Source organism: Phalangium opilio, unplaced genomic scaffold (assembly GCF_054372755.1).
Source record: "Phalangium opilio isolate 3A_F unplaced genomic scaffold, DU_Popi_V2 ptg000011l_1, whole genome shotgun sequence".
Classification (NCBI taxonomy): Eukaryota; Metazoa; Arthropoda; class Arachnida; order Opiliones; family Phalangiidae; genus Phalangium; species Phalangium opilio.
Window position 1 is genome coordinate 10,451,318 of NW_028324147.1, and position 15,261 is coordinate 10,466,578.

At 35.7% G+C, this 15,261-nt stretch overlaps 1 protein-coding gene and 1 long non-coding RNA gene across 3 annotated transcripts in view; both read left to right on the forward strand.

Moving 5' to 3' along the window:
• The window catches only part of hoe1 (OCA2 melanosomal transmembrane protein hoepel1), a 41,512-nt gene that overhangs the window by 25,001 nt on the left and 1,250 nt on the right, over nucleotides 1-15,261 (forward strand). For both annotated transcript variants that reach the window (XM_089860660.1, XM_089860659.1), the window contains 10 exons: nucleotides 619-741; nucleotides 939-1,202; nucleotides 1,773-1,908; nucleotides 3,928-4,072; nucleotides 4,728-4,776; nucleotides 5,353-5,458; nucleotides 7,055-7,182; nucleotides 7,801-7,965; nucleotides 8,171-8,264; nucleotides 9,749-9,842. In XM_089860660.1, coding sequence (XP_089716786.1) covers nucleotides 619-741; nucleotides 939-1,202; nucleotides 1,773-1,908; nucleotides 3,928-4,072; nucleotides 4,728-4,776; nucleotides 5,353-5,458; nucleotides 7,055-7,182; nucleotides 7,801-7,965; nucleotides 8,171-8,264; nucleotides 9,749-9,842 — 1,304 coding nt within the window. The remainder of the gene's footprint in view (nucleotides 1-618; nucleotides 742-938; nucleotides 1,203-1,772; nucleotides 1,909-3,927; nucleotides 4,073-4,727; nucleotides 4,777-5,352; nucleotides 5,459-7,054; nucleotides 7,183-7,800; nucleotides 7,966-8,170; nucleotides 8,265-9,748; nucleotides 9,843-15,261) is intronic.
• LOC149712089 (uncharacterized) lies at nucleotides 1,915-3,389 on the forward strand. Its single transcript, XR_016377739.1, has 2 exons — nucleotides 1,915-2,595; nucleotides 2,661-3,389. It is a non-coding gene; the product is annotated as an uncharacterized LOC149712089 (long non-coding RNA).

Genomic DNA, 15,261 nt, shown 5'->3' on the forward strand with positions numbered 1-15,261 from the left:
ACTATTATCCAAAAACCCGATACCGATATTTTTAGTATGACAGTGCCATTTACACATGTATTGAAAATACTAGGAAATAATTTAAAGAGTAATTTCGTGAATTATACTACTAAGTACATACAATGTATAGAGGTATTTCCAAAATAATATCACGGCTATTATTTTGTAACTAGTATATTCTAGATGCCCGTTTATCCTTAAACTTCTATCAAACTTGGTTATTAGATAAACTAAATTCAGGTCTTTTTATATCAATGAGAAATCATCACGATTGACATTCATGGAAATAAGATATCACCATCAATACATTACTGAAAGACCTAAAAATGTCATGTAGCGCCTTAAAACGCCTTTAAAACGAGTATCGGTTAAGTATCATATTAAACCAACCGATTCGATACTATCTGAAAACCCCGAGTATCGGTGCCGATACCGATATGGTATCGGTACCGGTTCATCTCTAGTTAGAACGGCTTGAATTCCATATACTTAACTTTATTGCCGAAAACTAGGCACAACACGCTTGCAAAGGGTTTAGATCCCAGGCAAGAGTTAGAAATGAGGATTTTCAATTGATGGTCTAGGTTTTAACAGTTATTTATTATTTCTTCTTGCAAGCGACCGACTTTGGAAAAAGTTATTTCTTGGCTTGACGTGGAAACTTTGAGTCTCCTTTTCGGAATGATGATTCTTGTAGCGATATTATGTGAAACTGGTTTCTTCGACTATCTGGCTGTTTTGGTGAGTTTTACTAACAACACGTAAGGATATATGGTGAACAACGATGCAGCATAGGACGATCGATTGAGACTCCTATCGAATTGTCCGTTTAACCTCTAAATTGAGGGTCACTTTTCTAAGCATATACTGTTCACCATTTTAGTCAATATATATATTTAAAATTATTGCATTGCTTTAAAATGTCATGATATTTTTAGGCTTACCGTTTGGCAAAAGGTCGATTTTGGTCTCTACTTACGACACTTTGCATCTTTACCGCTTTCGTTTCGGCATTTTTGGATAATGTGACGACAATATTGCTAATGACACCTGTGACCATTCGCCTCTGTGAAGTCATGAATTTAGATCCAAGAAAAATTCTTATTGCCTTAGTAATCTTTTCAAATATTGGCGGAGCATCGACACCGGTTGGAGATCCACCGAACGTCATTATCATATCCAACAAAGATGTCATTGAGGCAGTAAGTAAAAATCTTTTCGAATGATAGTTGGAGTTTCAGAAACTAGCAAGTTAAAAAAATTACCGATTTAAAAGCAAACCATTTGCTCGCTCTACTCAGACTGCGAAAACTTGATTGTATTTGAGGCTCACCTCGAGCTCTTGCTCATTCAGTTTAGTAAGCTCAAGCTCGAGCTTGGTCTCATATTTCTGGAGAATATTTCTTCAAAGCAGTGTAGATGTTGAAATAAATAATTTAAGAGATATTTTTACGCGATAAAAGCAAAACTATAATATTTTTTACTATCCAATACTTTGTATTGTAACTTCAAAACTTAAATCATTTGCCAATGAGTTACACTAGTTGGGGCGTAGAAAGCAGTTTCAAAACACTGATTACGCTTTCAAAATGACCGCGCTCATAGTTTTCAATTGACTTCGCTCGAGCTCAACAATCCAAAAAAAATAATTTTAGAAGGCTCAGCGCAAGCTCTCGTTAATTTTAGAGTTAAACCTGGACTGAGCTCAAGGCTCGCTTTGTTTGTGATGTATCGATATTAAAGGTAAACTTAGTATTTATGATTTATTTAAGGGCATTGGATTCGCCGGTTTTACTGCACACTGTATGCCTGGTATCATTCTATGTACCATTGGCGCAATGATATATGTCAGGATTGTGTACAGAGACGTTAACTGTTTTCGATTCAAAGATCCCCCAGAAGTAGAAGGTAAGTCACTAACACGGCTTTCTTTTCCGTTATAAGCTTTGGCATGTCGTTTGAGTGATATCTCATAAAGTGAATATGAAAAGTGGATGAGGGGAAAGTATGAAAATAGCGATAGAGCCTGTGTTAAAAAGCGCGGACATCAAAGTTTCGCCAATCATTATTTAGTTCACTAGTTTCTGATGGACTTGCAAACTCGCGAATGAAAGCAGTTCAGACATATATACTCTTGCGTTTAACCTTCGGGGTTGACGCCAGTCTGGGAAATAGTACACTTCCTCTGGTCCAAAACCAGTTTATTAATTGCTTGGACTAGTTTTATCAGGCCTGTGCGAGTACTCGAATGAAGGCGAGTACTCGATCGAGTCCCGAGTCGAGTACTCGACTCGAGACTCGAAAATCAAAATTTTAGGGCTTGAAAATTATTTCGAGTCCTCAAAAATCTTCACTATTGGACTCGAGGAGGACTCGAACCCAGACTTGACGCCACATCAAGTCCAAAAGATTTACTTTGTGACCCGGAATTTTAAGTAGAGCGCCGCATCTAGTGGGGTTTAATAATATTTAAAGTTTAGAATAGACAGGTGATTGGACAAAAATTTGACTTCAGCTAAAGGAGATAAGCAAACCAGAACCAAAAGTTAAAATTATTGTTACTGCGCGTCATTTTCGCTGTGAGATTTATACTTTGTGAGTAAAATCAGGAATATTCCTGGTAAAATTTATCCTTATCTTTATTAATTGCAAATATATAGGAGAACAAAGGCTGGGACCAGTCTGGAGACCAGTTTATTATTTCGAACCTCACTGGGAGGTTAGACGTTTCTCGTAATTCTAGTCGATCGCCGCGTACATCTTAACTCTAACGATGATAATTGAGTAGAAGGCAACTGTGCTCCGATTTTCCAACTGCGAACGCGGTGACAGAAACGTCCAGTACAATACCTCTCCGTGACGATGACGACACCAAATGTTCACGCAATTGTAGGCAGGGTTGTCTGATTTAAATCAGTTTGATTTAAATCACTGATTTAAATCATGATTTAAATCAAGCGATTTTTTTAAAAAAATCATTTGATTAAAATCAAGAATATATTTTTATTTTTAAAAAATGTTTTCTAAGATTCCAAGGAGTATTTTAAGTAACTCGAGAAGAAACTTAATTAGAAAAGACCTAAAATTAAAAATAATCGTGGTTTTGGTATATTTCAATCTATGTTTTTCCCAGAACTCCAGTTTGTCTTGCTGGAAAGGCTAGGAAATGAAATAGCGGTCAAGCTAGTCTTTTTATACAAGCATTTGAATAGTAATAATATCAAATAGCTGCTTAAATGTCATGATTATTTTGCTTTTGCTTAATTTTGACTCAAAAGTTTTCATGTTGGTAATTTACTATCTATTAGTTCAATAAAAATCAAAAAAATCAAATAAATCAATTAAAATCAAAAAAATCCGATTTAAATCAAAAAAATCGATTTTTTTGATTTTTTTGAAAAAATCAAAAAAATCGCCAACCCTGATTGTAGGGTTTCTTATCATTTATTGTGAATCAATCGCTTTATATACCCTAAATTTCCAAAAATTGTTAACGCTTGAATTCACACGTCAACAATAGATATGTTTAAATGATTTTAGGGATAAAGTTTCTTAAAACGATTTAACTAGATTTAATGTAAATTAATGACGATTAAAATAATTAATATTAATTATATTTATATAATTTTTTAAGAAAAACCTCTCAATTGTGTCTCGACTCAGAGAGGCTTACTTTGGTTTCCCAACTTGTTTATAATTTAAGATATTTTAAAGGTCTGTGCTATAATTGAGCTTAATATGTGAGCTTAGACATTTCAGACGCTGATTCAATGACCAACTACGTAGAAACTCTGATGTCTCGCGACTTTTTGGCTATCTCCATACTTTCCCTTCATCCACTTTTGATAATATGTATTTAAAACATCTTCGGTTTAATCGCATTTTTTATTATTGACGAAAGTTTTCTTTGTTGTCATTTTTTTTCAGAGATGAAGCACGAGATAGAACTTTGGAAAAAAGCAAGCAACTCCTTGTCCGGTTATTCCCGAGATGAAAACACTATAAAATTGATACTGAAGAAAAAGGTCCGAACCATGAAAAAGACACTTCGAAAGAAGCTATACGATATCAAGTAAGCATTTCTGTGGTTAGTTGTGTGCAAGCTCACTTGATATAAAAGAAAATGAGAAAGAAAGTAGTGTTTGTTTAGTAGTATCAGAAGTATATAATACTTCTCTTCGAGAGAAGTGTACCGCAAAGTGGGGTAAGTGTAACGTCACTCTTCCCAACATCGGAACATTTAGAGCAAGGTTACTAAAACGAATCACATCCGCGATAAATAGTTCCCTCATCATTACTCTATTAGCGTTTAAATATTTGGCAAGACGTGCTTGTGCATTTTGTCCCACGTCAAGACGAGGTTTGTGGGATGATTGCTGGGGATTTAGTGTCAAACAGTTATAGAATTCACCTTACGGTGCGATGCCCATTTGTAGTTTGATGAGCGGGAAAGCAAACTAAAAGTGTGAGCCTGGGAAGAATGACGTTATATAACTAAAGCATTAAGAGGATACAGAGTGTCATCCTTCTTCTATTATCCCCTTCTGGTACTATCTAGATATTTTTGGGAAACCAAGGATTAGGGGGAGACATTCTGATGGTATAAGAATGGCGTCCTATGTATTGGTTCTGGCATTGGAAGATTGTTTCATTCTTCCAAAATTATTTACATCTGCGCATATCTATAAAATTGACCCTAGAGTATTAATTTGCTAAATTATTTACAGACCTTCAGAAGCCGACTACAAGGCCAATCTAGAAGAACTCAGGAGCAAAGTAAGAACTTCGAACCTTAAACCCACTGAAGGAAAGTATTGTTGAAATGAAGAATTTGTTCCTTTATTTTGAATGCTTAGGTATTGCAGAGCTAAACGCGTCAATTATCGTGTCATGAGTAGTATAAATGAGTAGTATAGTGTTCTGTTATTTAAGAAGTGCTTTTGCGGGATATTTATATTGTCTGAACAATCGCGAATTGTATCGACTGCTGGGGAAAAGGATCCTTTCTTTATAAATAAGATAATTTCATTTAAGGTAATTACAGGAAAATTAAATGAAACTGTTATTACACTCATTTCCCAGACAATAATTATTTTTCAAAAGAGAATTTTAAAAGCAAAAATTCCACCGATATTAAATAAGGAATTCCTCAGTTCATACAGTTTTCCTTAAACCACCATCATAAAAAATAGAGTTTATAAGCGTTTAGATCGGTCTAGATTCCGTTCAACAATAATAAGAAAGAATTATGATTTTGTACTGGCCGTACAAACAAATATCAATGCGAAATATTTGTCTTTAGTTTCTATAACTTACTCATTTGATACTAATAATGCTATTTTTCACTTTCAGTACAAAATTCATAATATGCCGCTGTTCATTAAGACTGCTTCCGTCTTATCTATTGTCATTATTATGTTTTTCATGCACAGTATACCGGATTTAAATCTCAGCTTAGGTAAGTGTTAACCTAGCCAAGAAGTTATATCTAGTATCTCAGAGAGAGGTATAAATTCGCCAGATTTCCAGCTTTATCTCCAGTCCAAACGTAGGTCCGGAGTCAATCCCCGTCTCTAAATTACAACCAGCATCTTATTGGTTCTTGAAAACTCACGTCGCCGCGACGACGCGAGTGACGAAAATTACAGTCATATTTTCCGACTGAGGAGAGGCGAAATAGCCAGGCGCCTCCTTTTACGTCCCCTCTTGTATTTTGAAAGGGGGACTGGGACTATGGCGCGCGAATACAATGGCATCTTATACCTTCTCTTTGAGATACTGATATAACTTCTTGCCTAGCCTAAAATTATTAAAAGAAATTGTCTATGTAGACAAAGACTAGAAAGTCTAATAAATTAGAGAACAAAATAAAATGACTGAAGTACCACATATTGAAACATGATTTTAAAATATCAATGATTTTAAAAAAATTGCTTATTTCGACTCATTTCACCAAAATTATTTTTTCCAAAAATGTTTTGTCTTTAAATTTTGCATTATTTTCCAAAGGCCACGTCCAAGGAGAGAATATTCATTTTACTTTCACTTTTGATATGTCAGGTATCAGCATAAAAATATTAATTATTACCCGCTATATTTCGTTCTGCGACTCATTTATAAATTAGTCCAAGGAGAGAATATTCATTTTACTTTCACTTTTGATATGTCAGGTATCAGCATAAAAATATTAATTATTACCCGCTATATTTCGTTCCGCGACTCATTTATAAATTAGTCCCCTGGTTTTGTCGGCAATTTAAAATGAGTTAAGTTCTAGATTGATCATTAAAATCTGGATAAAAGATATTTAAAAACTTGGGGTTTAAGTAGTTTTGGCATCATGTTAAAGAAAACGACGATGGTTAGACGTTCACTTTTTGTTTTGCGAGGTACACGCTAAAGAACAAACGTCCATTACGAAATACAGAAGTTGACAGACAAACGATGGGCTGTGTATCTATTTCATTTTTGGGCTTAGTTTAAATTAACTCTATGTGCATTTAAAACGAATAGTAAATGAAATTAAACGCTATTAGCCCTCAAATATCCTTAATTAGCTTTTCTTCCAAGAACTACAATGGACATGTTAGCATTAAACGTAAACAATGTTGCATGTGTTTGTTATATAGTAGTGCTTCGACAAGTACTGTTTTGAAAATAATGCAAAATTTCATTATAAAATATATTAGGCAAGTGGAATTTGGTTGAGAGAAAGGAGAAGGCATTTATTTTAATCTATTTTTTTTCTATTTAATTATTTGTTTATTTTTTCAAATAACCGATGTTTTATAATTATGTCTCTAAACTTAAAATTTCAATATCTTGTACTTCAGTCATTCCATTTTGTTCACTTATTCTTTACACTTTCTACTATTTTTCTACAAAAACAATTTCAATTAAAATCTCTCTCTTTAAAATGAATTTTTATTAAATTTCTTTAGAAACTATTTAATTTTTAAGATATGCACATATAATTGAACCCAAATCTTCGGAAAAAAAAACTTTTTATACCTAATTACAATAAATTTTAATAATTCCATTTATTTAATTTCAGGGTGGATTGCACTCTTGGGAGCAATCATTTTGCTAATTTTGGCCGACTTTGACGAACTGGAAAGTGTAATTTCCAGAGTTGAATGGCCGACACTTATTTTCTTTGCAGCACTCTTTGTCGTTATGGAGGTAAAACGTTTGCCTATTTTTAACATTGTACCATTTTTCGTTCGAAAGGCATAATTTTGAGCCACGTTGGCTTTGGACAGAAATTTCTTTCAAAAACGTTGAATATGAAATCCCCGTTTCAGCCACCGTTCTACAAGATTTAATAATTTAACTCTTCCTAAACCCAAGTCTCGTATTTCAAAGGATGATGAAATGAACTTCATAAACCATTACTATAATTGTGAAGAGTATATCAATTAGCAGTTAGGAATTTTAATAAAGGGTACAGTGACCAATATCCTCGTTGTTAGCTTGGCACTGAATCTACAATTTTTACATTAAGCTCAACCTTGACCACAGATAATGCTTGCTTTCGTCGCTTAAAATTTCCCAAGATCATTGACATTTCCTTATATATAATTATTTTAATTTTTTTAAACGTCGTCAGGGGTTCTTTATTAGCCCAGTTCATATTTTCATCTTTTACTTTTCATATTCGTATATTATTTAGATCTCTGTTTCTATAAGTAAAATAATCGATAGGTTTTAAATTTAATTTGCTGTCTAAATTTTTAAAAATTTAAAACAATTTAACTATAAATTTTCCACGCGAAATAATATTTAAACTTCTGTTCGTAGGCCCTTTCGGAGCTTCAGTTGCTCGCGTACATCGGAAATTTAACAGAGACCTGGATCATGAGCATTCCACCAGATAGTCGTCTCTGGGTTTCAATTCTGCTAATTCTGTGGATTTCGGCCATAGCTTCTAGTTTCATAGACAACATTCCATTCACCACAATTATGGTAAGACAACTAATTAATGGCTTTGAAAGTTTATCTTAAGTAGGTTTTTCCTGGTGGGGAAAATAATAAAAATTAAAGAAACCCACTTGGACCAAAGTTGTGGGGAATATTTTTCCGATTATTAAGGGTGATTTAGTTTCAGAAAAAGATGTTAAAAGCTCTACACTTAACTGATTTCATTACCAGTACGATTCACTTATTCTAGGTGCAAATTGTTGTAACTTTGGGTAAAAATGACGAACTTGGACTTCCATTAATTCCAATCATATACGCTTTGGCTTTTGGTGCTTGTTTGGGAGGTAAGACTTCAAAATAAATTTTAGCTTCTATCTAGCCCATCTTTCAGTAAAAATGACTATTTTCAAGAAAATTTATTTAAGTATTTAAAATTTAATTTTAAAAAACATTTTAAAAAAACTAGCTGGCCAAATAAATTCAAATAATCCGTTCCATTATTGGGGTATAGAAACCGTAACAGTTGAGAAAGACAAAGAGAAATAATTCTAAGTTGGACAAGAATCATTTCACTATTTTGAGGTTTTTGAAGAAGTCTTGTAGTACCTGTAACTTAACAAGAGCGTTTCGGCTTTGTGGTTACGTCTCAACTAGCCAAGGGTCAGCAAAATAATATCAGGAATCTGAGAGAAAAACTATGAAATAATGCGAAACTGAGTATTTCATTGGAAGGAGGAATTAGTTTTTGTATTCGGAACTATGAAAATCACACAAGAAACGGAGGGTGGTTTTTCATAAGCTACTCATTTTTTAACTACTGACGTTAGAAAACAGCGACTGAGTAGCCTTTAGACTTCAACGCCTAGAGAGTTGAAAGGTGTTCAGTGCATGAAACCACATTTATCGGTTTTGCACATGTTTCGGCACTAGAAACCTGGTAGCGTGGCTGTATGAAAGCCCTAGTTTTCAATTTTTTAATAGGGTAAAGTGGGAAAAGAGTTTTGCTATACCTGGTTTAGGCTTAAAGGTTTCATAGTATTATAAAACGTTTTTTCCTACTAGCAGTTATCAGTGAGAATTCCTTCACTAGCTGGAGTTTTCTCCTAGCGTGGTAGGAGCGGCTGTGAAAATTATTTTAGCGGCGGGTTGAAACATACACGCCTAGCCAGTAGCCATAATAAACATATGCATTCAAGCAGCCAATAACGGAACTAAAAAGCATGACGTCACCAGGCTTGAATCATGTCTGAACTGTCGAAATTGGGGCACTCTTTTGCGTTTACTTTTCCGTAAAATCAATTGACCTCTGATCAGAATTTTAAATAGTTGTACTTAATAAATAGCTTTTCTCAAAAAACCTGTTTACTAACACATAAAATGCTGATGCTTTCGACACGAAATAGTTACACATTGAGACATAACAGATTGAATACGCTTTTTTATGAGCCAAGAGCAAACTGAAAAAAAAAGCCTGTTAAGCGGAACTGAAATTCACTCCACTGTAGATGAGCAATATCGATCAACAAAGCTTTTAATTTTAGCTTTAGTCTTGACTAAATGTTTGCAACGAAACTAAAGAGTATTAACCCATCCCTGTGTGTATCAAAAGAAACGTTAAGGCACTAAAATACTCTAATCGATGAAGCCTTAGATTATTTCTTGTTGATCGCACTTAGTGTTTTTATTTAATCTTTCACACATGCTCTGTCACAAACACTCTCTGTTCTATTTGTTAAATTTACTATCCCATATTTATAGTAGATTCCTAAATTAATGCTTATCTTTAACTGTCATTTACTTTACTCTAATTTAATTATTATTCTTTAAGGAAATGGAACTCTAATTGGTGCTTCGGCAAACGTAGTGTGTGCTGGAGTAGCAGAGCAACATGGTTACAGATTCACTTTTGTAGACTTTATAAAGTAAGTATCTTTTGAGTGGGAAAGCTCCGCAATTCAATTACAATGGTTTTATTGAAATTTACTCCTAATACCTACTACAAAACTTTGAAAATATATTATTTTTCACGTTGTAGTTGTGTTGAAGAATCCGAATAGTTTCATCCGTTTTGTCAAAATTGCAACTTTGTAAAAGCCCCTCTCATTTCTTTTCTTGACCCCTTCTAATGATCTAATGATCTAAAGTTATATTCGTGACATCATAATAGCACCATCGTTACTGCCGTATCTTTTGGCGTGTTCATCTCTCACCCATTTAAGCTCAATTTTTTCCGTCAATTTTCGATTTTAAAAACTAGTTGCTTTTTATATTAAGACACTAAGATTATGGGGTTAACTTGAAATAAGTTTATTCAGTGCTCGGCGTGAGAAACATCGTTGTCGGAATACTTTGTGCAGCACAGTTTATGCTAGAAAGAGTGCAACGCTAAGATTAATTACGAACGTAGTAGTAACATCAGGCACAGAGTGTAAAAAGATATACATAGCTTTTACGGAAGACAGGTGGAAAGGTCTCATGATAATCAATTCCGGGCCTATGCGCGAAACCTATCACGACTAGACGTCTCCATTTGCGTTGTATTCCGTTCGAAAAATGAGTCGGTTTCCCGAAATGATTCGCTGCTCTGGACGTTCAACAATTTGCCACCATGTTTTGCTCTTGATTTGCGAAATGAACTCCGCAGTAACTGTGTCCTTCAAGTCCCTTACATCCAAGACATCTTTCAGAGTTACAGGATTTGACGGAACAAGTAAACCTGCTGATTCTTCCGTTTTTGCTTCATTTACTGGTCCCTCCGTTTTATTGTCAGGGATCATCTTGTAAATCTTCCTTAGTCTTCCATGGAGTCCGGTTTCGGTAAGCCTTAGATTCAAGCGAATAATCGATGACGATGCATTTCTTGCTTTTGGCTTCGAGTTTTCCCCATTGGTTTATAAATAAAACATTTGAGGCGATGGCGCCAAATAGGTTTCAAATACCGACTCAGCACTTCATTTAGATGAGGGATACCATATTTTATATTTCACTCCACCGGGAATAGGCGTCAATTAAGACAGTCACAAAATAACAAACTCAATGAAGATATTTGCATATGGTCCACATACTTCCGAATGTACTATTTCGAACAAAGCTGAAATACGATCTTCATCGGATTTTGAAAAATGCATACTCAACAATTACCCATTTATGCAAATTTCGCAAACACCAAGATTTTCGTCCTTTATGTTACACCGATAAGTCCGATATGGTAGATTTCTTCGACACATGTTTTTTTAGAGTCCTTTCATTTTGGTGACCCAAACGAAAGTGCCAGTCTTCGATGGTAGTCTTGGGCATAATTTCTACTTGCACTGCATGGCTCTTGTCATCTGGTTTGCTCAGGAAATAGAGGTCTCCGATTCTGATTGCAACGGCTCTAACTTCTCCATCGGATTTCCGGGTACTAGGGCTAATTTTCTTGAATAATATCTTCGTGGTTTCTCTCTGTTACCTTTGAGACGGACATGAGGTTTGTACGCAGATCCCGTACGTAAAGAGTTCGTTCTAGTCGCAATTCCAGTTGTTCCAGATACTTTGATATCGCTTATCCGTAATATCAGGTTCGAATTTTTACAAACTTCGTGTTAGATTTGAAACTTTTATTTCTAAAAGGACATATGAGATGTGGCTCCCCTGTCCAGACACCAGTCATCCAAGTCTCGTTCATCATTTTCGTCCTCTACCATCATGGCTACTTCTACTAGCTCGATGATCTTTTTGGACAGTTACCAACCTAATGTCCTCGTCTCCGGCACTCGTGACATTTATAATTGAAAATGATTTTACCCCCTTCTCCCGGGCATCTGGTTCTACACGTTACTTATTTCAATAGCACATCGAAATTCTCGAATACTTCTGGAAAACTATATAACACTATCGTGGCAAGTAATCCATTGGGTATTTACCAGTTGCATATCCGCCAGCTTGTCTACAGTTTTGAAAAACTCCTTTATATGTTCCTGGACATTTTCTTCAGGGGAAGCTTCTTCAGCAGAGTTGCCTTCCGAGCCGGTCCTCTTCACTGGTTTTTCCACACGTCCCGAGAGGTGACGAATTCTTCACTTGTTTTAGTTCCGAAGGATTGATAGCTAGGATCAAATCTGATTTTGCTTCCTGGTCATTCCTATACCTGTCTTTAACAAACTGAGAGTTTCCGTAAGCTCCCATTATAAGGATTGGACTAGTGATTTTCCCTTCGACGTTTTCAAATAAAAAACGGTATTGTTAAGTAGAGCTTACACTTGCATCTTCCAAGTATAGTGTTTTCTTTCGTCAACGTTTTAATCCTTACTTTGTGTTTTCCTGCCATCTTTGAAGTTGATCTTGACGCGTACTGGCTTACTCACAACTTCTAACCTGTTTTAAATGCTCAAAGGAAGCGTGCAGGGTTCATAACCTGTAGTTACTAGGTCATGTCAAATTCAAGAACCACTAATAAACTATAACTGATAAAACTTTCTCAAAATTCTGTAATCATACAATGAAACATCAATTGAAATGGTTTATATAATAAATGTGAACGTAAAAAACATGATAATAACATAAAAAATAACGCCTAATGCGGCTTTTACATGCTCAATATTTTGCACAATTTCAATGGGGGAATCTATGATATTCGTCATCTTATAGATAACTAGCCGTTACCCGCGGCGTCGCCCGCGTGTAATAAGAACTTACATCTAAAATGATAAAGAATGTGTAGATTTTACTGATGACTAATATTTTTGTAGCACCCTAGGAGCGAAGACACTCGGCGTTGCCCGTCAGCCCGTCGGGACATTTTTTATTACTATTCATAAGGATATTATCCCATAAAGAATGGTTTTTCAAGTTTTCGGCCGTCATTTAAAAGGATGGCAACAAATCGAACCCAAAATACCATTCAGCCCATCTATAGGTTAAAGGAAACCATTGTACTAAATATTTGTGAAAGCGGTTGAAACGCGCGGAATTTATTGCATAGAGAATATTTTCTTACATTTCTGGGCGCCATTTTAAAAGATGGCGAAAAATCGAACCCGAAAGACCATTCAGCCCGTCTTAAGGTTAAAGCAAACCAGTGTACTAAATATTTGTGAAATCGGTTGAAACGCGTGTACTTAATTGCATAGGGAATATTTTTTACATTTCTGGGCGCCATTTTTTAAGATGGCGGTGGATTGGAAAATCTTTCTTAGTACGCGCCTACTACTTATGAGTAACGTTCCTGCAAATTTTCAGCCTTCTAGGGCAAGCGGTTTGGGCTGGGCGTTGATTATCAGTCAGTCTGTCAGTCAGTCAGTCAGTCAGGACTTTGATTTATATAGATATAGATTTCCAAGACTTTTCACTAATTGCGTAAATCAAAATCTATCATGATGTTTTGGTTTAATGCCCAATATTGAGAAAAAAACCTTAACCATTTTTGGACAAATATATTGATTAAATTCCGCATGATTTATTCAATTATATAGAATGTATTTTTTTTAACATTAAAAAAGTTGATGTTGATTCCATAGACCGGGTACAAGTTTACTGTCCAAAAATTACATATGAAGCGTCAGATACACCGACTTCAATGTTATTCAAATGCAAAATATTGTTCAATTGATTGAACAACATTTTGAGAAATAACAAAAACTCACTAAATATATATGTCCAGTTTTTTACGCAAATATTGTCCAAAATTTACCCCAAATAAGGTTCCATTTCCTAAAAATATTGTGGCATTATTTTTGAAATTTGAACAAATGTTAGTCTGAATAAGGTTTTATTTTATACTTCGTACCTTAAACAACGGGCCCCACTATTGAGCGTGTAGGGTGTCGTGGATTTTTATTAATGAGTCCTAATCGGTCCAGCAAATGCGGCAGTTGTATGGTTTTACAGTTACGGAATTTGTTTTATGTTATTTTATCTGGCTTCTTTTGGAAGCCCACCCTATGTCTATTTAATAGATCTTTCCAATTGTCTCTTTTGGAGACCTACCCTTGTCTCATTTGGAGACTGTCTCTTTTGGAGACCTACCCTTGTCTCATTTGGAGACTGTCTCTTTTGGAGACCTACCCTTGTCTCATTTGGAGACTGTCTCTTTTGGAGACCTACCCTTGTCTCATTTGGAGACTGTCTCTTTTGGAGACCTACCCTTGTCTCATTTGGAGACTGTCTCTTTTGGAGACCTACCCTTGTCTCATTTGGAGACTGTCTCTTTTGGAGACCTACCCTTGTCTCATTTGGAGACTGTCTCTTTTGGAGACCTACCCTTGTCTCATTTGGAGACTGTCTCTTTTGGAGACCTACCCTTGTCTCATTTGGAGACTGTCTCTTTTGGAGACCTACCCTTGTCTCATTTGGAGACCTGCCCTTGCCTTCCTAAAGACCTTTAGAAAGGCTTTCAAAAAGGATACTTTCAGTAGTATTTCCAATCGAATGTGCGTCGCTATAGCCTTCGAACCAGTAGCTATACTTAAAGGGACTGTAAAGAGGTCGGCGGACCGTTGAATTTCTTTTTTAAAAAAACTCACCCGACCCATCCTCCCCTCTCTTGTGATTGGTTGTGATCCGCCCTGCTTCGGCGTTTCCCCAGTTCTGACCCGCGAGAGTCCGAGAACCCCGCTGCGTTTGCTAGAAGGAAAGACTTTTGTTTTGCTCACACCCCGGGATTGTGACGTCAATAACGACGTTTTCAAAAAATATTTCCAACGGTCCGCCGACTTCTTTAGAGTCCCTTTAAGGCTATGAATTAATTTTACAAGCATTGCAAGTTTTAAATATCTTTATTTACTACAAATTTTTAGCTAATAGTCTTTTACTGATCTGCTCTCTAGCAAAGTTCGGAGAAGAGTGATTCTTTTTGGGCATTATAGCCCATAAGGTTGTACAGTTTTTAAAATTGATTTCCCCTACTTTTTACATGGTTTGTAACAACGTGCAGATTTTAGGGTAGCTTCTCAACCTTTTAAGTTAATAGGTTACAGGCAAGCGAGAAGGTTATTATTATTTTCTTATCGTTAAAAAAGATACAGATGTGGAAATAGGAGCTTTTACTCTCTTTTATATTGAATCGTAAACGGAAGCTTAAAATCAACACATGTGCAGGGAGCTTGTTCATTTTTATAGACCAATTCGAATATTACATGCAGAGAAACAAACTTCCAGGGGCAAGCCGCCATTCTGAATAATTTCTCTCCCGCCACGAAACACCACTAGAGGGCAGCCCAAGCTCACTGCGTGTTAGAGGCTAGCAAGCCCGGTCATGCCTCTAGCGATGTCTCCTGGCGTGAGGGAAATTATTCAGAATGGCGGCTTGCCCCTGGAAGTTTTTTTCTCTGCATGTAATATTCGAATTGGTCTATTGTGTTT